The sequence below is a fragment of the Sarcophilus harrisii genome, chromosome 1, assembly GCF_902635505.1.
Source record: "Sarcophilus harrisii chromosome 1, mSarHar1.11, whole genome shotgun sequence".
NCBI lineage: Eukaryota > Metazoa > Chordata > Mammalia > Dasyuromorphia > Dasyuridae > Sarcophilus > Sarcophilus harrisii.
The window spans coordinates 256,736,052-256,760,552 of NC_045426.1; the positions used below are offsets into that span (position 1 = coordinate 256,736,052).

Sequence of the window (24,501 nt, forward strand, 5' to 3'; positions counted from 1 at the left end):
AATTCCTGCTTCTACCATACATTACTGGTGTGACTTTGGCAAATCAGTATCTCTCTGGGATTCTATTGGCTTGTCAACTAATCAATCTTCAAGTATTTTTATGATTTCAATAATTATTTTTAATTTTTTCAATTAGTAAAAATCTATTTTTATCTCCTTCCCATCTTTACTGTTCCCTCAAACTCCATGGGAAAAGAAAGAGAAAAACAAAAGCTTTGTAACAAATATGAACAGTCAAGCAGAACAAAATAGCATATTGGCCAGGCTCTAAAATTATGTCTCATTTTGAACCCTGAGTCCATTACCTCTCTTTTATCATAGGTCTCTTAGAATTGAGGCTGGTCATTGTACTGATCAAAAGTTTTAAATCTTTGAAAGTTATCTTTATAATGTTTTTATTTCTATATAATTTGTTCTTTCAATTCTGCTGCTTTGATTCCATATTAGTTCATACAAGTTTTTCTAGGTTTCTCTAAGACCATCTTTTTTTTTTTTTTTTTTGGGTACAAGAGTATTCTATTATATTCAAATATCACAGTTTATTTTATCTATTCTCCAATTTGATGGGTTTCTCCTTTCAAGTTCTTTGCTACCCCCAAAAGCTGCAAAATGTTCTATAACCACATCAAGTCAGTACAAAGGATGCCCTATACAGCAATAACAAAAATAATAATACTTTAAAGGCTTAAAGATTGAGATAGTCCTATGGCAAAACTGATGATTTCTGTGAACTCTGTTATACAAATGGATATGTTACTGGGTAGGTAAGTATAGTCCTGCTCTCACCACACTTGAACAGAAGAATTGTAATTTGGACTTGGTAGATACGGATGAAATGCTTAGTTTTATGCATCATGACTGCCCATAAATCAGTTGCTGGTAGGATTGTATTTCTTGTCAAACTCCTTTTTGATATGGAATGCTATATCCTTTTATATGTTATACTTCTCCAGGGGTTTAGTAGCGTACTCCATGCATCTCTTCTGAAGAGTCTGAATTTTTTGTTATGGCCTTGTGATCACACATGATGCTTTTGACAGGCTCTGGCTGGTAAGGACTCAGGCACTCTAACACAGCAGGTCCTTTCACTGCCACAGCATATCTCCATCAAGTAATTATTAAGCACCTATGATGGGCCAGGCACTCTGGAGACACAAAGAAAGGCCAGGTCCTTTCCCCCAAAGAACTCACTTTCTATTTTTTTATATGTTAAATCCAATATATGTATACATATTTATACAATTATTTTGCTGCAATAAGAAAAATCAGATCAAAAAGGAAAAAAATGAGAAAGAAAACCAAATGTAAGTGAACAACAAAAAGAGTGACAATGCTAGGTTGTGTTCCACACTCAGTTCCTACAGTCCTCTCTTTGGGTCTCTTCATCACAAGATCATTGGAACTGGCCTGAATCACCTCATTGCTGGAAAGAGTCATGTTCATCAGAATTGATCGTCGTATAATATTGATGTTGCCATGTATAACGATCTCCTGGTTCTGCTCATTTCACTTAAGAGTGGTGACACAGTTCCGTAATATCTTCTATAGAGAGGCTAGGGCTGATGGGTCAATTGAGCATGTGGATATCTGCATCAACTCTAGTGCAATGGAGAGAACCATCAGATGTTGTGGGGTGGAAGGAGGAGAATGGGACTAGGCTGATTAAGGAAGGAAGGAACTGGCCTAATTCAGAAACAGCAGGTGCAGATCAGTAATGGATTCATCTATAAGTGGCCTTCCAGCTTATATGAAATAGGGAGTTCTGCCTCAAAATCAATAAACAAATAGAGAAATAAAAATAAAGTGAATGAATGCACACATACAGAGTATATGAAAAGTAACTTTAGGGAAGTTTGGATTAGATCAGAAGTGTCAAGCATGCAACCCAAAGGCCACATAGGGTAGCAGTATTTCCTAGTGCATCTTGAAACAGATTAAAATGCATTTGGAAAATATTTAGAAAAATAAACGATACATAGAAAACACTATTTTAAAACTAAGTTAATATACAATTCATGAATATCCTTACATACAGATGAGTGACTCCCATTCCTATTTCAGCTTGATCCCATAGGAATGGAGATCCACTGAATTTACTTGTAATTCTAAATTCTAAGACAAATTTTCTGACTAAAGAAGTAGTTGCAATATCAGGTAAAGGAGATGAGTATATATCCTGAAGAGAAAAAAATATTAAGAAAATCAGTTTATATGTACCACTATACGTGCCAATTTTCTTTCAGAGGGGTGAAGAAAATACTCTGCCTATTTTTAAAAATTCCATTGTAGGTGAGAAATGAATCTCACTGGCATACCTCAGATACTAACTGGTCACCAGACTGAGGCACTGTCTGATCTTGACTCTGCAGCATGATTCCTGGGTCCTCTGTTGCCATAACAACTGGATTTCAGTTTTAAAAATAGTAACTTATTTTTCATTCAGTATCTTTTGCCCTCAGAACCATTTTTTTAAAATCTATTTTTGTGCTTGATCTTCATTCTAGGTATCCCCTCAGGTATCCTACCTAGCATAGCGCCAGGGCCTGCCCTGATTCTCCAAAAGAAACAAAAATGCTTAGAATGTTGTGTTAAATTGATATGTTAAAGAACAGGAAAGGGTAGCAGGATAATAGGGGAGAGGGAACTCTCAGAGGAAATATCAACACAGCTCCTCAGCTTCTCCCATCACCATTTACCTGTCTGCTTGCTGTCTATGAGCTTTCCAATGCTAAGACAAAGATCTTCAATTCATAGGGACTAGGATATATATATAAGGTTTTTTTTTGCTTTTGTCGACCAGAATGTTGATTCTCCTTAGAAATTTGGGGGTGAGGGGTTGAACGAAATGGAGAAAGTATTAAAGTTAAAGGCAGAAGCCTTGGCCTTTTTTCTCCATTGTGCTTTACCAGGTGAAAAGCTGGATTATAAATCACAGGTGTCTTTCTAGGTCAGGATGAAGGGGTGTCTGCCGAATAGGTGGCACTCAGGAAAAATATCTGGAGATTAAGACTGAGGTACAATAGTAGATCATGGGAGACTGAGTTATGCCTAGTCTTCTTTTCCACTTTCTGGATGAATAATAAGATGTGTATAGTGGTCCAAAAATCAGGGGAAAAAAAGGTAGATTTCATGGAAACAACAGTGGACTGAAAGTCAAGAGAGCTAGGTTCTAGAGCTGGTTTTGGCACCAAATATTTGGATAACCTTGTGGAACTCACTTAAAACTCCTGGGTTCTCAGTTTCTTATTCTGTCAAATAAGGAAATCCTAGTACAAAAGGAATGTGAGCTCAAATTCATATAGCACTTTACAGACATTAAAATACTTCCCCCACAAAAAAATCCTATAAGCCTAACTATAGAAAATTGAAAAAGCTTAAGAGGACATTTAGTCCTATTTAGAGAAACCGAGGTATGGGAGACTGAGGGATTCTACTAATGGATCACATAGACAAGAAGTATCAGTAAGAGGATTTGAAATGAGAGGTTCTGTCTCTAGAATCAATATTCCCAGTACACCACACTGCCTTCCCAATGAGTTAAGCAGTTCAAGGATACAGATAGGGAAACTGAGACTTGGAAATGTTAAATAACTGGTCAAAGTTCTAAAACTAATAAACAAAGCTCATTTTCCAATCTTAGTTTTCTGATACCAAGATATTTTCTAAGGTTCTTTCCAGCTCTAATAATCTATTATTTTATGGTACTTCCACCCCAACCCCTGGAACTCCGTGTTCGCTCAATGATTTAGAGGGAAAATGTCTTGTAGAAAATAACCTTTCTGTTTCTTCTTTGATCTCTTCTACCTAGCACCTTAATTTTAAAAAGCTAACAGAGAAAGAAAATCCTCTCTTAAGGAGAGAGATTGGGATATTAGGGTGCAAGTTGAAGTCCTGGCTCTGAGGATAGATGACCTTTGTCAAATCCTGCCTCTGACACTTAATCCCTTCATTACATTTGGACAAGTCACTTAGCAATCCTGAGGAAACTTAATTTCCTCTTTTGTAAAATGAATTGGTTGGACTAGATTATGGAAAGTCCCTTCCAGATCTCCATCTAGATTCTAAATTATCTGGTCTCTCTAAACCTGTTAAAATGAAGATAATACTCACTTTACCTATCTCATTGGTTTCATGTATATTGGAGATGGAGATGAGATAATACATATTTATAGTAGCCTTTTGTAAACTTGAAAGGCCTGTGTGCACATTATTAGTAAATATAAGGAGGAGTAATACTGGGAAATGGACATCTTATAAACGCAAATCTAAGACTAATACAAATCGAACTGGGATCCCGGCAGGTGCAAATGTTGAATGTAGAAGGTAGAGGAAGAGATGCAGCAAAGGTTTGTTCAGATTTAAATATAGATAGATAAAGACAGAGACAGAGAGAGAGTAAGAGAGACAGAGAGAAAGACAGAGACAGAGACAGAGAAAGACACACACACAGAAACAGAGACAGACACAGAGACAGAGAGAGACAGAGACAGAGACAGAGAGAGAGAGAGAGAGGGCAAGTTGTCATTTCGCCCACAAAGACCTTCACTACCTAAATCTCTTCCCCTCTCCTTTCAGGATTTTTGGATAAGGAGCTTCACCGGGTTTTGGAAGACTGTCTACCCTGCTCTCGGAACTACTCCCTAAACTCTGTGCTACCAGTGCTCCCTGCCCCCACTCCATTCTGTCCATCTCTTTTCACTCTCACTCTCTCGCCTTCCATCCCCCACCTCACTGGGCTCAGGCAGCTAGTCCTCAGGCAGGGGATGTGTCAGACACTGAATTTATCCTCCACGTGGTCTCTAAACCGGGATGAGGCAGCTAATATTGCCGGGTGAACAAGGGCGACCCCCCAAGAGCTGTGTAGGCAGGACAGGCTTTGTTCTGAGCTAATACAGCTGATCCTCTGTAGCTACCCAACCAACCACCAACCCCATATGAAGTCATTGTAATAGGATAGTATGATGTGATGGCAAGATAGATGGGTAAAAATGGGGTCTTGAGGGTGAGAGATTTCATTAGGAAGCTGGCTTTTGGGGCAGAAGTAGACAGCCTGGTCCAGGAGGATCCCTCTCAAGCAGCAGGTTTTCCCCCCAAGCTCGGCCTGAGTAACTGTTGCATCCCATTTTCTTTTCCGATCTCCGCGGACGTTTTCCCCTCCGTCCCATGAATCATTCGAATGGGCAAAGGTTAGAATTGGGGGTGGGGTAGACTAAGGTCCAAGGCCAGGGACGGGTAAACAGGGACAATGACTTTTACACTCCCATCCCCATCGGCCTCTTTGAGGGGCACTGGGAGCACGTTCTCTCGCAGCAGGCGGGCCACCGGAGAGTGTAACGAAGTAGGGAGGGGCTGCAGGGGAGGAAGGTGCAGTGAATTGTCTATAGGAAAGAGTGTTTGCATGTGAGGAATCCGCTGCTCCCCGTCCCCACCCCACAACCGCACCCATCTGAACCTAAGCAGCTGACCCTTTGGGGTAGGGGGCTAGGTAGAGCTTTTTGCACCAGTCCCTAGCTACAAGTCTGGGATGATAAGCATCCCAAAGGTACCCCAACAACTTAAATTTTCATGTTCACTTCCCCAGGGCGAGGGTGTGGGGTGTTGTGGTTATAGCCCCTCTAAAGCCGCCTGAGATGGCTGAGACGATTGATTGGTGGTTACGCTCCTTGGAGTCCATCTGAGGGTAGGGGCGGTCCCCGCCCCCCATCCCCACCCCCACCCCCGATTCTCCCTCCCTCCTCTCGGGTCCCTCCTCTTTCACCATCTGCTTTGGGATTTGTCTTGGGCTACTAAGCTCCCTCGGGTCCCAGTGTTTTCCCTCCTCCCTTCTCCTGCTCGGTGGAAGGGCCTTTGACAGACTTTCAGGGGGGGGGGGGGGAGGGACGGAGATTAAAGAGGAAATTGCGACCCCGAGTGGAGACAGAGTCGGAACTGAAGAGAAGACAAGAGTTGGTCCTCCTCTTCGAAGCTTCGCCCTCACAAATCTGAGAGGAAAGCATACTTACCCTCCAACCTGCTGCTGAGCGGGCGAACCCGGGCCAGGGATTTTAACCTGCTGCTCTTCTGAATTAAGCTCTTTCCGTCCCTCATTTGTTTCCTCACTTCCCTCCCCCCACCCTCACGCCGTCTCCTCCTCCTCCACCCCCATCCCCCGCCTTCGTTTTCTCTGCCTCCTTCCAAGTTTCCTTCTTCACTTGGACCAGAGCAGAATTCTGATGGAACTGCAAAGATGTTCGTATCCAGATTCCTGGATTTTCAAAAGACAAAATATGCAAGGTAAAGCTAAAATCTGCATGCCTAGCAATCTCCTTTTTCCTCCGTGCCCAATTTCCTTTAACAATTGGGGTACAGGTGAGGGCCAAGTCTTTTCACTTAAAGAGAGGAAGAAGACACTTGTGGGCGCATCCCAAGGAGTCTAATGAATTTTTTGAGAATAGATTTATTTGAGATGTGACTGTGGCTCCCATGTTCATCCTTTAATCTTACTCCCCACCACCCTCAAGAATTCCAAAAAGAAAAATTGTTTAGAATAGGGAGGAAAAAAAATTCTTTCCCATATAGAGGGCAGGTATGGGATCTGAAAGACTTATATTGGATTCAAGAGCATCACTGCTAGGGACAGGAGCAAGAAAGCTATGCAATATCCTTTCCTTGAGATCTTGAATTAACTTATGATTGATTCTCAGGAGATTGGAGGAAAGGGAAAAGAGAGGGGAGGAAGAAATATTACGTATTTAGATATCAGAAAACTCAAAGAAAATAAAAAACAAGAGTGAAAACACAGGACAAAAGAAATAGGATTCTACCATAGAACCCCTTAAGACCTTAAGGATGCCAGACATAATCAGATTTTGTGCGTGTCTGAAAAGGTACCATTTTATGTGACGTTCTTGGAAACATTTTTTAAAATGAATGTCTGACATTTTCATATCTTTGGAAATCCTCAAGAGGTTGGAACATGCTATTTCATCTGGAATTGTTAAAGAGTTTTGCACATAATAATATAGATGTAAAAAAGTGTACTTAGTAAGAGAATGTTCTTAATTCTTCCTGTTGTTAAAGGAAAACTATTGGACAGATCATCCTTAAATTGTCATTTTTTTCTCTCATCAAAATGCTATAGTTTGTTGTCTACAAGACAACCCGTTAAAGTACATCAGTGTCTGGTGGTTAGAATAAAGGACATCATTTGAAAATGAATTAGAAGTAAGTGAAGTTTCTTCCACTGTCACCAAAAGGAAAGTTAAATAATGCTCTCTAATTAATACCAATAGGAAAACCTTGATGGCTTTGTTTAAAAAAAAATTGGGAAAAAATCCTAATCAAAAAACTATACAAGCAAAAACAATCACTTTGCCTTATCTTCAGGGTGAGTTGCTACTGAACTTCCTGATGGCAGGAGGCAGAGATCACAACTGTGGGAAACAACAAAAGTAATTTCTGTCTGAGAAGAAGCCAGCAGCATCTAGTTAGGGATTTAGGGTGGATGTTTCATAGAAAAGTTTTAATGTTCTTTGTTTAGGTCACAAGACAAAAAGTTGGAAAAGTAAAAGGATTGGACAGTTGGTAGTTGAAATAATTAAGGATGTAAGGAGCAATAGAGCAGTCAATCAATAATAACATTTTAACTACCAGGTATGTTGCATGCTAGACACAGTGTTAAGTGATGGAGATATATAGAAAGGCAAAAGACAATTTTTCAGTGTTCCTGGAACTCAGTGTAAATAGAGGGAGATAACATACAAATAACTACTGACAGACAAGATATATACAGGAAAAATTGGAGATAATCAATAGAGGGAAGGCATTAGAATTATCAGGGATCAGGAAAGATGTTCTGCAGAAGGTAGCATTTTAGCTGGGAAGCCTGGAGATGGAGAAGAGGGAGAGCATTCCAGGCTTCAGGCAGAGGTAGGGGGTAGGTCTAGTCAGTGATAATTCCCAGAGGACTATTGCACAAGGAACAACTACAAGGTCAGTGTCTCTGGACAAAAGAATATATGAGGGTGACAGGAAGGGGGTGTGTGGAGATAATCCAGCAGCCTTTTCCCTCCTTTACTATTATTTTCCTCACATGCAATTTAGGGTGAGGAAATTGTGAAATCAAAGAAATAGCCATGAAATAATAGAATTTTTTGAACCACAAAGTGACCTAAGTGAGCAACTAGTTTAAACTTTTTCATTCTTCCTCCATTTTGCCAATGAAGAAACTGAATCAAAGAGAGGGGGAAGTAAGTCCAAGGTCATATGAGTCTTAAGTAAGACAACCTTAAACTCAGCTTTTCTGACTCCATGTATATCCTTTCACTTCTTCCTCCCATTACTTTACTTTTATAGGTGCAATTTGAAAAGAATCATCTTTCAAAAATCACATACATTTCTAAGTGTCTTGGGTGCCCATTTGATTAATGGCATGAAGGAAGATACTAAATAAATTAAGGAATGGGATCTTCCTAGTTCTGTGTTATGATTCTATGTGATTGCTTAATAAATATTGCGGGATGATGCTAAGAGAGTCCCAGGGAAGCAAAGACTTCCTACCGATTTGCTAACCAAATGCCCTTAGGCTAGAACATGACCCCTAGGAAAGCTGGTGCATGCTTTGTGTTTTGTTGTTGTAGATGCCAGTAAAAGGCAGCTGTATTTTGATGAGCCCTAACAACTTTAGAGGTTGCTAGGATGAAGGAGTATGTCTAGATCGGGATTTTACATCTGGCAAATTGGGGACTAGAACTGGCTGGCTCCCCAGCAAATTTTGTCTGGTGATTGCTTCTCTGAATTGAGGAGAATTGGGATTGCTGCAGCTGAGGGAATGTTCCCACAGTGAAAGGATCAGAATAAGATGTGTTAGAAAGTAATTAAAACACCATCTCTTCTGTGAAACAGATAATGTGTGTGTAGCTCCTTTGGACAAAATTGGTAAGTAAGAATCACCACTATTTACTTTCTACTTCCTTTCCCCTGCTTCTTGGGCTACTTTCCCCATCACTCCTTTCATCTTTTTGTTACTCTCTAATGCTATTGGTTTCTTCCACTCAAAGAAAGGGCTCAATATCAAGTGTTTAGTTCTGAATGATATTGGTAGTTGTGTTCCATCTATATCATAGGGATTTACATCTGCACAGATGTTAGAGTGACATTCTTAAAGCAAAGGTCTGTTATTCCCCTGCTCAAGAAACTTCCATAACTCCCTATTACCTCCAGCATCAGGTAGCAACTCTTCTGTTTAGTATTAAAGCCCTCCATTCCATCTCCCTTCTCCATGCCAATCCTGTGCCTTCAATGTCTTCTCTTTTCACCTTTACCTCTTAGAATCCCTCATTTCCTTCATAACTCAGTTCAAATACCATCACTTCTTACATTGGGCTTTTTTCTGACCCTGTCCCATATTCATACCTCCTTAAATTACTTTGCATTTATTTTGTATATATTTATTTGTTATGTGGTGTAAACCATTATAGAATGTAAATAAGTTTCTTGAGGGCAGGGATAGTCTCATTATTGTCCTTGCATCTCCAGGATCTAACACAATGCTGGCACATAGTGGGCACTCAAAAATGTTTGATTGGTTGATCTTAAATTTCATTTTTTGTCAGAGAATGCAAAGATTTCTCTGTGTGTGTATTTTTAAATTTATTTTTTATTATAGCTTTTTATTTAAAAGATATATGCATGGATAATTTTCCAGCACTGACCTTTGTAAAACCTTTTGTTCCAACTTTTCCCTTACTTCCCCCATCCCCTCCCCTAGATGGCAGGCAGTTCCATACATGTTAAATATGTTAAAGTATATGTTAAACACAATATATGTATACATATCCATATAATTATTTCGCTGCACAAGAAAAATCAGACTTAGAAATAAGGTAAAAATAACCTGAGAAAGAAATAAAAAATGGGAGCAGACAAAAACAGAGGGATTGGAAATGCTATGTTGGGGTTCACACTCATTTCCCAGAGTTCTTTTGCTGGATGTAGTTGGTTCAATTCATTACTGCTCTATTGGAACTGATTTGGTTCATCTCATTGTTGAGGAGGGCCACGTCCATCAGAATTGATCATCATATAGTATTGTTGTTGAAGTATATAATAATCTCCTGGTTCTGTTGATTTCACTTAACAGTATGTGTGTGTTTTAAAAGGAATCCAAAAATCCTTGGAGCAATAGTCAGGTAGGCAGTGTTGGGGAGCAAGGCACTAATCCTTGGACATCATAGAGGTCCTAAATGTATTTCATATCTCTGCTTTGTATCATTAAAGATGGGACAGACCTGTGATATTGTGAGGGATCATCTCTATAATTTTGTTGTCTTAGAAAGTCAGATGTCAGATAAGATAATATGTATCAAAGGTGGGACTTGAAACTAGATTTTTCTTTTATTATTATTATTTTTCTTTATTAAAGCTTTTTATTTTTCAAAACATATGCATGGATAATTCTTTAACATTAGCCCTTGCAAAACCTTGTGTTCCAACTTTCCCCTCTTTCCCCCACACCCTCTCCTAGATGGCAAGTAGTCCATATATTGGACTATATATGGCGAGTAGTCCAATATATGTTAAACATGGTAGAAATATATGTTAAATCCAATATACACATACATATTTATACAATTATCATGCTACACAAGAAAAATCAAATCAAACCAGTAAAAAAAAAAGAGAGAAGCAAAATAAAATGCAAGTAAACAACAACAAAAAGAGTGAAAATGCTATGTTGTAAATTACACATAGTCCTCTCTCTGGTAGATGGCTCTAAAGAACTGGAACTGGGAACCAGATTTTTCTTACTTCTTGGTCAATTTTGAGCCCTCTAGAAAAATCAATTAAAGAAAGAACCCCCAACACTACAATGGCTAGCAAAATAATTTTCTGGATGTCAAGTAGAAATTGAGAGCTCTAACCAAAGGGGAAAATCCACTTAAAGAAAGACATTTTTGAAATGATCATATTAGAAGAGCTTGCTAAGTAAAGTAATACCTTGAAAAAAATATAGACAGGAAATTAAATGGCATAGTGGATAGGGCATTGCATTGGAGTCAGAAAGACCTGAATTCAAATCTGGCCTGAGACACTTAACACGTAACACTTTCTAGTTGTATGATTCTAGGCAAGTCATTTAACTCTAATTGCCTCTCCATACACACACACACACACACACACACACACACACACGTGTTTGTATGTGTGTATGTGTGTAAGTGTGTAGAGAAAGTAGTGTGGAACAATGAAATAAACTCTGGATTGGAAAACAGATTAGGGTTGTAGTCACAGTTTGGGGATGTGTGGGACATAGGTAAATCAATCAATCCTTCTGTACCTCAATTTCCTCTTCTAAAAAATGAAGGAGGTAGATTAAAAACTCTCCAAGACATCTCCTATTTCTAGAATTCAAAAAGAAGTCTATAGGGATATAAAAGTTTATGCTACAGATGCTATAGATATGTAGGCAATAAGATGTAGAGATAAAGGTTCTATTTTGTATTGAGAGGCCAGCATAAAGTAAATTAATTATACAGTACCAATTGCTAGTACCTCTTCTAGAATGAGCTAGAGAAAGCACCCTGATTTGGTATTTCTTTTAAATCAACTTTTTTCTAGCAGCTAAGGTATTATAGAAAATTCAAATATGATCTTTTAGGAAGATGTCTCCTATTTCCATACTAATTCTGATTTTTTTGAAGGTGGCAAATTTGCAACAACTACTCACCTCCGGATTTAGTCTCCAAAAAGAGCTAGGCAGATTCTCATAGTGCCCCTATCCTAAATATCTTTAGAAGAGATTGATGTAGAAAATCAGTATTTCATATAAGCCTTTGGTGTTCTCCTTTCCTTGGAAGAACAGAGAAAGTGGAGCTTTTCCCTCATTATCTCAATCTTAATAGCCTTTTGGGTGAGGGGTCTATATATTTTTATCTATAGTATGAAAGTATTGGACATCTTGTGATTGCCTGTTTGGATGTTTGTATGACCTTGAGCAAGGTATTCATTTGTGAAATGATGGCATTGGATTGAATGGCTCCCAAGATCCTTTCCACCTCTACACCTATGATCCTATAGATCTTTAATTATAATCACAATAGATATGTATTTATTACTTAACATGTGTGAGATTCCCCAAGGGGAATGCAGAGAAATAAGACTCCATTCTTCCTCTTAAGGAGCTTAGTTACTAGTTGGGGAGCTGAGATTTATCCATAATCAGAATGACAAGACATTATTGTGGAGAATAGATCTACCTATTTCATCTCCCATCAGTAACTGCTGATTAACTACCATCACTAGGCTAATAAGCACAGGGACCCTAGTAGTAGTGCAACCAGATCACTGGTTCTGCTTCCAAATGAGCCCTCACAGAAATCATCCAGGGAGGCAACTCTTGTAGAGAATGGGCCATTTTAATCAGCTGCCACTACACAGCCAAACTGGCTTAAATAAAGCAGTAGACACCCTTAGGGAAAGATAGGAGGCAGCATGTACCAGGCAAGTCAACCACCACCATCACCAATTTGACCACCATGTTTCATCAGACTCCAGTGGAAACAGCCCATGACCGTCAGTCCCAGAGCCTTGGGAATAGCAATGCTTCCTCAATGCTCCCAGCCATCTCCTGGGAAGTAAACCCTATGGAAAGGCAGCTAGAGGTGCTAGAGTCACAGCCTCTGAAGACCCAGATTTCTTGCCACCCAAATTCTTGACACTGTCAGAAGATTCAGCATTAGAAACTGATTTGATTTTACTAGTGGAAATGTCATTAAATGACATTCAAGAAAAAGTCTTACCATCTACTTTGCTACTACTCCCTAAGGACTATGGGACCTTTCCATCTCACTTGCATGTGAAACCATCCATATTTTCTCCCATTTGCCTGTTTGTTCTCTGTGAGCAGAAACTGTTTTACTTTTCTGATTGTATATACGATGTTCTGTATATTCTAAATGCTTAATAAATGTTTTATTCTTCCATTTATTCATAAGTATATAAATGACAATCAAGGTATCACATATAAAGTACCAGGAGAAAGATATTTAAGCCAAACTAGTGCTGTAGAAAAAAGGACAGTATAATGTTTATCTAAACTTCTCCTACTTTTCCTGTTCCTAACACAGGGCCCTGCAAGCAATGTTACTTGTTTCTTGAATTGAATATTTCATAGTAGATCAGATCTCTCAGAAGGCAGGGGAGTTTAGGAGTGTGTTGCATTTCAGTAAAGTTGAATGAAACAAGAATGAAGGGAATACAAATCACGCATAATCACTAAATCCTATTGGCTCTAGTTCCATCATACTGCATGGAGTCTATTCTTTTCTATTTCTACCAGATCACCTATGTAGGGCAATCCAGAAAAGGGTGGACCTGGAGTTAGGAATGATTTCAAATTTGACCTTAGAAACTTACTAGCTGTGTGACTCTGGGTTAGCCATTTAACTTTTGTTTGCTTTAGTTTCCTCATTGTGAAAAAGAGGATAATAGCTCTACTTAGAATTGTTGTGAGGACCAAATAAAATAATATTTGTAAAGCAGTTGGCACATAGTGGGTACTATATAAATGTGTTAACTATTATTATTATTATTACTTTAAGCCTTTATTACCTCTCTCAGGTACTAATACTAGTCTATATTAGCAGGTCTCTCTGTTACTCTTCAGCCTTCACATAGCTTCCAAAAGTAATTTTCCAAATACAAAAATGGGATTATGTCACTATTTTCATTCTAGTGAAACCTTCAATGATTCCTGGTTGTATTTTTTAGAAACTAAGATCTGATTTTATAAATGCAGGGAGCTCCATCATCTATTGCAGGTAAGCAATTGCTCTACAGTTTGTAGACTTGGAGAATGGTTTGGGTTAATTATCTTACCCAAAGTCACACAACCTGCATGCTTAAGATGTGGGACTTGAATCTAAACCTTCCTGATCTCTGGATTGGATCTTTGGCCATTATATTTTACCATCTCCCTTTTGTCTATAGGATAAAAGAATATTTTAAAGTCCTTAGTCATATCTACCTACATTCTGACTCTAATCTCCTTTTCTAAGACTCCTTTTTTAATGCAAAAAATGTTTTATTTCTCTTTTTTGATTAAATAAATTTATTTTCAAAACATATACATAGATGATGAATTTCAATATTCACCTTTGCAAAACCTTGTGTTCCAATTTTTTTCCTTCCTTTCCCCTCATCCTCTCCCTTAGATGACAAGTAATCCAATATGTTAAATATGTGCAATTCTTCTATACATATTTCCACAATTATCCTGGTGCATAATAAATATCAGATTAAAAAGGGAAAAGTGAGAAAGAAAACAAAATACAAGCAAACAACAATTTAAAAAAAAGTAAAAATATTGTGATCCATACTTAGTCCCCACAGTTCTCTCTTAGGGTGCAGATGACTCTCTCTGTCGCAAGACTATTAGAACTGGCCTGAATCACCTCACTGTTGAAAAGAGCCACATCCATCAGAACTGATCATCGTATAATCTTGTGTTGCTGTGTATAATAATCTCCTGGTTCTGCTCATTCCACTCAGCATCATTTCATGTAAGTCTCTCCAGATCTCTCTGAAATCATCTTGCTGGTTGTTTCTTACAGAATAATAATATTCCATAACATTTATATACCATAACTTATTCAGCCATTCTCTACTTTTTGGGTATCCACTCAGTTTCCAGTTTCTTGCCACTACAAAGAGGCCTGACACAAACATTTTTTGCACATGTGGGTTCCTTTCCCTTGTTTAAGATCTCTTTGGGATATAAGCCCAGTAGTAGCACTGCTGGATCTAAGGGTATGCACAGTTTGAAATCTCTTTAAGCACATCCAAATCACTCTCCAGAATAGTTGGATACATTCACAGTTCCACCAACAATGTATCAGTGTCCCAGTTTTCCCACATCCCCTCCAACATTCATCATCTTTTCCTGACTTCTTAGTCAATCTTAGAGGCGTGTAGTGGTATCTCAGAGTTGTAAGACTCTTTTTTACTATCCTCACAGATATCAGTCAAGCTGGATTTCAAACTGCTCCTCAACCTCGTTCTTCCACTTCTTGTCTCCGCACATTCATGCAGGCCATCATCATCACCAGTGCCTGCGATGACCTTCTTATCTCTGCCTGTCAAAATCTTTCTCTTCTTTCAAGACCCAACTCATGTGCTCTTTCCTATAAGAATCCTTTCTTGATGCTCTCAAATAAAAGTGATTTTTCTTTACTCAATTTTTTTCCAAGAAAATTGTCTGTTTTTTCCTACCTTTTATCATTTCTATTTTATATGCATGTCATATCTCCATTACTAAGTTGGAGAATCACACTCCTACAACTGGCATATCCTCAAAGGTTATCTGGGCCAGCTCTCTTGTTTTAGAGATGAGAAATATAAGGCTCCAGGATGTGAGGTGACTTGCAAGATCACATAGGTAGCAAATAACAGAGATAAGATTTGAGCACAGATCTTCCAGAAGTCAAAGCTGTTTCCCTTTGCACTATAACACAGTTATAAGAATGATTTCTCATTTTGTTTTTGTTTTCCCAATGCCTGATATGAGTAGACATTTAAAAAATATGTAATATTGACTTGAGTAACCTCAACGTAATGTTTTCTAGTATTATCTGTTGTGAATTCTTTGATTGGGTGTGGGGGAAAGAAAAGATGCCTTGTTATAGGAAATGCAGCATATTGACTATATGGGAATCTAAATGTATTTCAAAAAGTTGCATTACCTTAGTTATCTCTTCCATGTAGCCTGATAGGAAGAATGCATTTGCTAATGGATTATTAACAGTCCTTAAGGATAATGCCATCCAGAATTGTTTTGTGCAAATTCTATCAGCTAAAAGAGCAAGGCATTGGAGAGCAGTTTGATCAAAAAGTTATCAAACTGTGCATACCTTTGATCCAGTAGTGTTACTACTGGGTTTATATCCCAAAGAAATCTTAAAGAGGGGAAAGGGACCCATATGTGCAAAAATGTTTGTGGCAGCCCTGTTTGTAGTAGCAAGACAGTGGAAACTGAGTGGATGCCCATCAGTTGGAGAATGGCTGAATAAATTATGGTCTATGAATGCTATGGAATACTATTGTTCTCTAAGAAAAGACCAGCAGGATGGTTTCAGAGAGGCCTAGAGAGGCTTACATGAACTGATGCTAAGTGGAATGAGCAGTACTAGGAGATACATGGCAACTACAAGACTGTATGATGATCAATTCTGATGGACATGACTCTCTTCAGCAATGAGAAAATTCAAATTAGTTCCACTTATTCAGTGATGAAGAAAGCCATCTACACCCAGAGGGAGAACTGTGGGAACAGAGTGTGGAACACAATATAGCATTCTCACTCTCTCTCTTGTTATTTGCTTGCATTTTGTTTTCTTTCTCAGTTTTTCTTTTCCTTCCTTCTTGATCTGATTTTTCTTGTGCAGTAAGATAACTGTAAAAATATGCATACATATATTGGATTTAACATGTATGTCAAAATATTTAACATGTATTGGACTGCTGCCAGGTAGGGGAGGAAGTGGGGGGAAAGGGGAAAATTTGGAACAAAAGGTTTTGCAAGGATCATTGTTGGAAAAATTACCCATGCATATGCTTTGTAAATAAATAAATAAATATATATATATAACAAGGCACTAGCTAGCTGAAAGGCAGTGCCATGAGGAGCTGATCCCTGACATTTATGGAAGGCTCTAAAGTTTATAAGATGTTTGATTTATGATATCATCTTTGACTTTTACAATTTGTGGTATAGAGATAACAGTTTTATTCTGCCTATTTTACAGATGAGAACATTGAAACTCGCTGAAGTTAAATGATTTGACTATGGTCACACCATTTGTAAGGAGCAAAGATGGAGTGTGAAGCTCTTAAAGTCATAGATTTAGAGCTAATACAAACTCTTATTGCTCTAATCACTTCAGTTTTCAGATAGAGAAGCTGAGGTATGTAATCACACAGCTAATTAGTGTCAGAAGCAGAAGGCAAACATGCCCAACTCCAAGAGTAGCATATCTTTCATTATTCATACTAGGTACCATAAGCTTTCTTTTATATATACATATATTTTGGCAAAACATTTCCATTCCTAACTCTTTTTGGAAGATTTATGAAGCAACTTGGGGAAACTTCTATGTAACATTTTTTTTTTTTTTTTTTTTTACTGACAGTTTGTTTAAGTTAAAATTATGGGGTTAAAAAGCTTTATGTGGACAATGACTTCTGATTTGGAGGATTTTTATCTTTTATGTTTTTTATATCTTCAGAGTGTTGACTATGATTACATACATACAGTAGATACTTAGTTACTGTGGATTGAATTCATCTGTAGGCACTTTGCAGGTCTATCATTCATTTAACTTTTTTTTTTTTAGAGAAAAATTCAATTTTATATTAAGCATGTTTAGGGGATAGTTTAGAGTTTATAGTTAGGAACTCTTGCATTGGAGGTAGGGAAATGGTCAAACTTTCTGGCAAAGGCCATAAAAAAGATATTTTTGTGGCTGAGAAATCTATAGTTTCCTAAGTGTGACTGAAATTAAATGCTTTCCTTTCAAATAGAAAAAATTGGTGGATGATATACAGATTGAGTAGCCCTTGAGCCCCTAAAAGGATATTGAAGGATTATCAATTATCAGTGTTAAAAAAAGATAGACCTTTTATTTCTGATCAAATACATAAGGGTTTATCAAGGATCTGTTATTTGTCCAACACTATGCTAGGCATAGCAGAAAGAAATATAAATAACACATTGCCTTGCACATTTTTTTTTTTTTGGTTGGTACCTATGATTTCATTCATGTAGGGAGTTCCCAAGGCAAAAGCTCCCTCTGTTAATGAAATTCAACAATTAAAAAAATTTTTCTTTAACTGTATTTTAAAATAAGAATTGAAAAAAAGTTTCTCCAGATTTGACCTCCGTGCTCCAATTGAAAAAAAAAAAGTAAAGAAAAGGCAGTTTGATTTGAGGAGCAATGGAAAAGGAGGCTTGGCTAGATCAGGTGAAGCCTGATTATTAAAAGCCTTGAATACCCAACTGAAAAGTTTCCATTTTATCTATTAAGTAATACAGTTCATTATAGGTTCTTTTTTTCCCATCTTTTTTTTAATTGATGCTTCCTCTCTTACTCAATGAAATCTCCCTTGTGAAATAGACAAATCATCAAACAAAAACATCTGTTATAATGATAGCATCTGCCCTAATAATCCCCTACCTTTTTGCTATAATGAACATTTTTTGATGAAATGTTCTAACTCATCCCTTTACAACATGATTTGAACTGGATAAAAATTAGAAGCCATTGTAATAGACCAGGCATGAATTCATAAGAGCATGGATAAGGGTGGTAATGCTGGTGATGAACAAATTTTGAGAGAGATTTCAAAGGAAAAATCAACAAAGTAGAAAGAATCAATGCTGCTCCAAATCTATAATTTGGTTTTCTGCAAAAATGTTAGAGGTTGAAATGTGGGGTTTTCTATACTCCCCAGGATGAGGAATGGTGGAGACCATAGAGTTTCTGATACTTTTTCTGTATAATATTTGAAGAAATAATCTATTCAGTCAAACAATTATTTAGTTCAGTGATGGAGAAAAATTAGAGTGGATGCTTGATTGAATTGAAGGCAGTTGACTGAGTCTTTATCCTAACTTTATCCTAGATTGATACAGCCTTAGACTATATCTTGGGGCTAATTTTTTAAAAAAATACCAAACAATTTAAAAAATGTTTGAAAGTCATTTGCATAGAGATGATCATTAAATCCTGGGAGAAAATGAGGTTACCAAATGAGATAGTATAGAGCAGGATTTCTTAACTTGAGTTCTATGAACTTAATTATACCATATCATGATACCTGTGTATCATATATACATAAATGAATACCTTTGCTTTATAAGCCTGTGTGTTTTATTCTATGTATTTAAAAGCATTATGCTAAGAAAGGTTTTATAGGCTTCATTATATTAATAGGGAAGTCCATGATATAAAAAGGTTAAGAAATTGTGGTATAGAGAGACAAGAGGTACCAGAACAGAGTATTAGAATAGACCCACAGTTAGGAGGCCTGATATGATTGATTAAACAGCAAAGAACACTGAGAAGGAGCATCAAACACGTAAAAGGAAAACAAGGAGAGAACAGTGAAGAATTAGCTCCTCTGGGCTGAGGTCTTGTCAAGCCCTTTTCAGGGATGCTCATCCACCTTTGAGGTCCATCTGCCACCCAACTCTCATCTATGGCTCCAAAAAAAACTTATCATGTATAGCAATCTCAACCTAGTAAAACTGTCTCAGCAGATGGGCTAAACAAGGTTGACAGTAACTGACAAGCCTCAAACCTATTGGTGAGTTAGGTGGATATCTACTCCATGCATGTGAGGACTTTCCCTGATAAAATGAGAGGAAAGAAAAATTTGTTTCACTGTCCATAAAGGCAGCTAAAGCAGGGATCATGGAGTACTTAGAGCTTGGTCAAGTATCAAAGAAGCCAATATCATCTACTGCATGCTAGACTATTGCTGGCCATCTTGATTTTCATCATACTACTGGACTTCAGTGATTGGAAGAAAGAATGAGACTGACAACTTTGCGCAATTCTGCTTCACTTAAATCCAATTCATGGACAAGTCAAGATATCATCCCATGATGATATTGGTCCTCTTCAGAAATGGAGGACAAACAACAGTGTCCTAAAGGTCTAGAGAGGAAGGTACATAGAGAAAGAGAGGTTGGACAACATTGTCAAGTTCTGACAAATCAAAAAGGAAAAAACTAAGAAAAGGCTAGTAGATTTGATAATTAAGGATCATTGTAAACTTAAGAGAAAGTAATTTCAGTAGCAATAAAGTTGGAACCCAAAGGGAGACCCAAGAAAGGGGCTATAATAGGTGACAAAAGTCACACAACTAGTACAAGGCAATCAAAGTCTTTATGACCCAGAATGGACTCATATGTGTAGGTACATTGATTTATTATTCCCTCAACTGGAATCTTTATTTTTATGTAACTTTAGAAAGTGCTTTAATTCAAGGAGTTTAAACTCTCCAGGCAGTTCTCCTGCTTTTCACAAAGACTTGGATGTTAGAGTTCATGAGACCACAGAACCTAATTCCAGGGCAGATTAGGCTGTCTGTAATTGAATAAGCAGTGAGTGACAAGTGGATTTATCCTGAATATGAGATAGGAGGAAGACTAACACAACAGCAAGAAGTTAGTAAGGAGGGGATTCACGAGGTTAATTGTTGCAGCTCATCTAGCAAATCACAATGGGAATAAGAATACAATTCAAGTCTTTTGATTTATAGTTAGATACTTTTTTTCATTATTTGTAAAAGGATTAAAATACAGAGATCAATTACTAAACTGTGCATAAACTTAGATTCAGTGACATTACCAGACCTATACCCCCAAAATATCAGAGAAAGATGAAAAAGATCTAAACATGCAACATTATTTATAATAGGTTATTTATGTTGTTTAGAACTAAAAACTAAAGATGTGCCCATCAATTGGGAAAAGGCTGAACAAAGTATGGTATATGACTATAATAGAATACTATTGTGCCATAAGAGATTACAAATTTAAAATTTTTTCATAAAAACCTGGGAAGGCTTGTATAAGCTGATTCAAATTAAAGTGAGCACAAACAGTTAACAATTTAGACCATAATAACAACAATATAAAACAAACATCATTGAAAGAACTCTCATCATGTATACATATATTGTATTTAACTTATACTTTTAACATATTTAACATGTATTGGTCAACCTACCATCTGGGGGAAGGGGTGGGGGAAAGGAGGAAAAAAGTTGGAACAAAAGGATTTGCAACTGTCAATGCTGAAAAATTACCTATTCATATATCTTGTAAATAAAAGGCTATAATAAAAAAAAAGAAAGAACTGTCATCAGAACAGTGATTCAACCATGATGCCAAAAGACTGATGATGAAGAATGCTACCCATCTGACAGAAATTATGAAACTTTTCTTTTTTGTTTCAGAAGAGGGGAGATGAGAAGAGATAAAATTAAATAGCTGTTAATTGAAAATTTTAATTAAAAAAAGAAAAAAAACAGTGATGAGGAACCATTTGTATAGCAAACACAGAAAAATCTTATCTTTTTATGGGGAGAAAATTGTGCTGAGTTTCTTGGATACTTTTCTTTTTCTCCCTTTAAATGTAAAGCCTCAAAGAGATCTTTGAAGTTTGCTTGTGTTTGAAATCTAACTTGAGAGAATATCAAAAAAGAGACAACCAATCCTAGACATAAAAATCAGAGAAACATTATGATAAAAGGCCTAAGAACTGAGTGAATTGGATAGAAGCCAATAGCCATTGCAGGAGTGCTTCCCCAAGTTGTAGAATATGATAGCATCACATTCTCAACCCCTGAATTAGGAATGTCTGGTTAAGCTGGCACTCATATGAGTATTAAAAACAACTAGATCCAATTTTGCCATGAAATGACATAAAGAATAAAGGCTCTATTTTAGTCACCACAAGCTCAAATGTAAGGAAAAAGGAGAAAATAGAGAAGCTTTGAAGAAATATCACAAATAAAAAAATCAGTTTTAAAATTTTGAATCTTGCATCATAGTATTAGAATGTAACTGAGATGTCTAATCCTCTCACTCTTTATAGGAATCTCTTCTATAGTATCCTCTAGATATAATCATCAGCTTAAATCTGGACATTTTCATTTTTATGGAAACTCCCCACATTTCAAGGTAATCACTATTTAAAAAAACTTTACTTATTGGAATTTCATATTTATATTGTACTTTAAAATGCCTCCCCATAAATTTCCTACTTCAAATATCTGGAAGCATGACTAAATATATTTCCTCCATATCTGCTTAGCTTCAGTTCATCATTCTAGCATGCCAAGATCTTTCTGAATCTTGGTTCTCCTTTCCATTGTATTAGCTAGCTCTTTCTACTATATCCTCTGTAAACTAAGTGAATTGTAAACTATCTTGTGTCTTAAGTCAATTTAATGATAAAGTATTAAATAAGAAAAAATTATGCCAAAAGCTCATATCATGCCATGAGACCTCCCTCCAAGTTGACTTCGCTGGAATAGCTAGTTGTGTAAATAATTCCAACTTTACCTAACTGTATTATAAACCACCCCTCATTTCTCCATCTTGTCTACCAATGATTTATGGATATGATTTTATCAAGTGTCTTGCTGAAATTAAGATATGCTATATCTAAGGGCATTCCCTTGATCTACCAGTCTATTAGTACTTCTAAAAAAAGAAAAAAGCACTTGAAGTTAGATTGCCTTAATTTATGCTAGTGAATCCATTCTGGCACCTTGTTATCAAGTGCTCACAAAGCATCTGTTTAATTATCCAAAGTAGAATTTTCCAAAGATTCTAAAGATCAAGTTTACAGGTCTATAGTTTCCAGAATTTATCTTTTTTGCCCTTTATGAAAACCAGAGTACCATTTGCCCACTTTCAATGTTCTGCCAAATACAGACAAAATTCTAAATCAGGTCTTCATCCTTGTGATAAACAACTATGGAGAAATCAAGTGAAGCTAAATATCTGGATTTCTCTTCTGCCTTTATAAAATCAGATGTAATTGGAAATTTTCCAATTTTAATCCTCCATTCCAAGTGAAAGTGAAATAGAAAAGAACTTATTTTGCTTTTGGTTTCTCTTAAGTACATTGACCAGCAGGTTTTTTTCCATGTTCATGCTCCCAGAGGGGCATACGGTAATATTAAATAGTTTCTTACTTACTACTTGGCATTGATGGATTTAAATGATGCCAGCCAATACATTTGGTGGTGAAGATTCTATCACTGGGAACAATAGTTGGGAAACAGCTAGAAGGTTGTGCCAAAGATAATTGACTTTTTTCTCAAAAAACTAATACTCTCAGTCCTTGAATAAAGAAAATTATTTTTATTGGCCTTTTGATTCTTTGAGTTCATAGGTGTGGAGCCTAAGTTTTAGGTTCTAACTCTTGATTTTTGTCCTGAAAGCCCCAACCTTATTTCATAATATGTGCAGGAACCTTTGATCAAAATAGGAAAAAGGAACAAACAGGCTTCTACAAATAATATTCTACGGTAAATCATGATCAAACAATTGACTGACAGGTGCAGAATATATAAGAACTTGTTGTATTTATTCTTTATTGACTTTAGAAAATAATTTGATTCGCTAGAACAGAATTCTGTGTTAAAGGATATCCTCTAAGTTGTCTCCAATATATTCATTAAATATATGATTCCCTGATAAGTATAGCAATTAAGACAATTTTGTTTGACATTGCTCTGGTTGTTAATATAAATGGATGACTAATCCAGGGACATATATGCTTACCAACAGTGTTTGCCACTGTCATGGAAGATATCTAGGGCAGATTTCAATTAGAAAAGAGATTCCTCATAGTTGGTGAGGTCCTCTATGTATTTTCATGTAGTCAATATTTTGTGTAGCATTATTAAGTTCTGGAACATTTCAGAACTTGCTTAATAATAAGATCCATGATCATCCAAAAGAGTTCAGTCTACCTTTTCACACAAGAAAAAAATCAAGTAGGTAAATACAGTCTACACAACATGGTATCTGGGCTGGAGATATGTGCTAAACAAACTACATTTGGACAATAAACTTCACCTTCATATGTGGGTCTGATGATATCTATTGTCCAAGGCCTTTCCTCAAGGAGAAGAGAGCTTCACCACCAAATCAGATGCATGGTGGCAAATCTTACACCCACAGTAACTCTCCAAGACTTGCTAAATCACAAAGGAATTGTGTGATCTGTGCCAATGGAGTTTTCCCATAGGATCATAGCTTTAGAGCTAGAGAGAATCTTGAATTAATCTGGTTCTACCCTCTCATTGTTAATTTTTTTCTTAATACAAGTATTTAAGAATATAAGAAAGGACAAAAAGAGGATTTTTACAAGTCAACATAAATTTCTGTTAAGGACAGTTCATTATAAAAAAAATACATTTCTAAGATTTAAAAGTACAAGCAAAATTACTCTATTATTTTGTGTCTTCTTCTAAACATATTTTGGTTTTATTATATAAATTTTTATTGTTTTGTTGATGACCTTTTCTTTCTTTAAATTTTTTTTTAGTATCTCTATCACCATTCATTAACTTTTCTTGCTTACCTCACTTCAAAAGAAGGACTCAGTTTCTTGTAATAAATAAGTTCAGGAAAAAAACCCAACAAATTAACACATTGGTCATGTTTGAAAATGCATATCTCATTGTATTTTCTTCATCACTTTTCTCTACTTTATCATGTTTCCACCAAGCAATAAAAGGAATGTTTCCTCATTCATCTTATGAATTCGTGATTGTTTACTACTTTTATCAAAGTGCTGAAGTATTTGAGAATTACATTATTGTAGAAACAATGTAAATTGTTTTCATGGTTTTCTTCAATTTATTCTTCATCAGTTCAAGCTTTCCAAGGCTTCTCTAAGTCTAGTACATTCATCACTACTTGTGGCACAATACTGT

At 36.7% G+C, this 24,501-nt stretch overlaps 1 protein-coding gene and 1 pseudogene across 4 annotated transcripts in view; one reads left to right on the forward strand and one right to left on the reverse strand.

Annotated features, from left to right (window-relative positions):
• Positions 1–556: 556 nt before the first annotated feature.
• LOC116421041 lies at positions 557–1,132 on the reverse strand (annotated as a pseudogene).
• A 4,615-nt stretch (positions 1,133–5,747) lies between these two features.
• MMD2 (monocyte to macrophage differentiation associated 2) overlaps positions 5,748–24,501 on the forward strand; it is a 111,695-nt gene continuing 92,941 nt past the window's right edge. The window contains exon 1 of one of the 4 annotated variants that reach the window (XM_031940931.1): positions 5,748–6,273. In XM_031940931.1, coding sequence (XP_031796791.1) covers positions 6,227–6,273 — 47 coding nt within the window. In that variant the 5' untranslated portion in view covers positions 5,748–6,226. Of the gene's footprint in view, positions 6,274–8,369; positions 8,917–24,501 lie in introns of those variants that run through there. The other 3 variants (XM_031940923.1, XM_031940902.1, XM_031940909.1) reach the window with 3 other exon arrangements.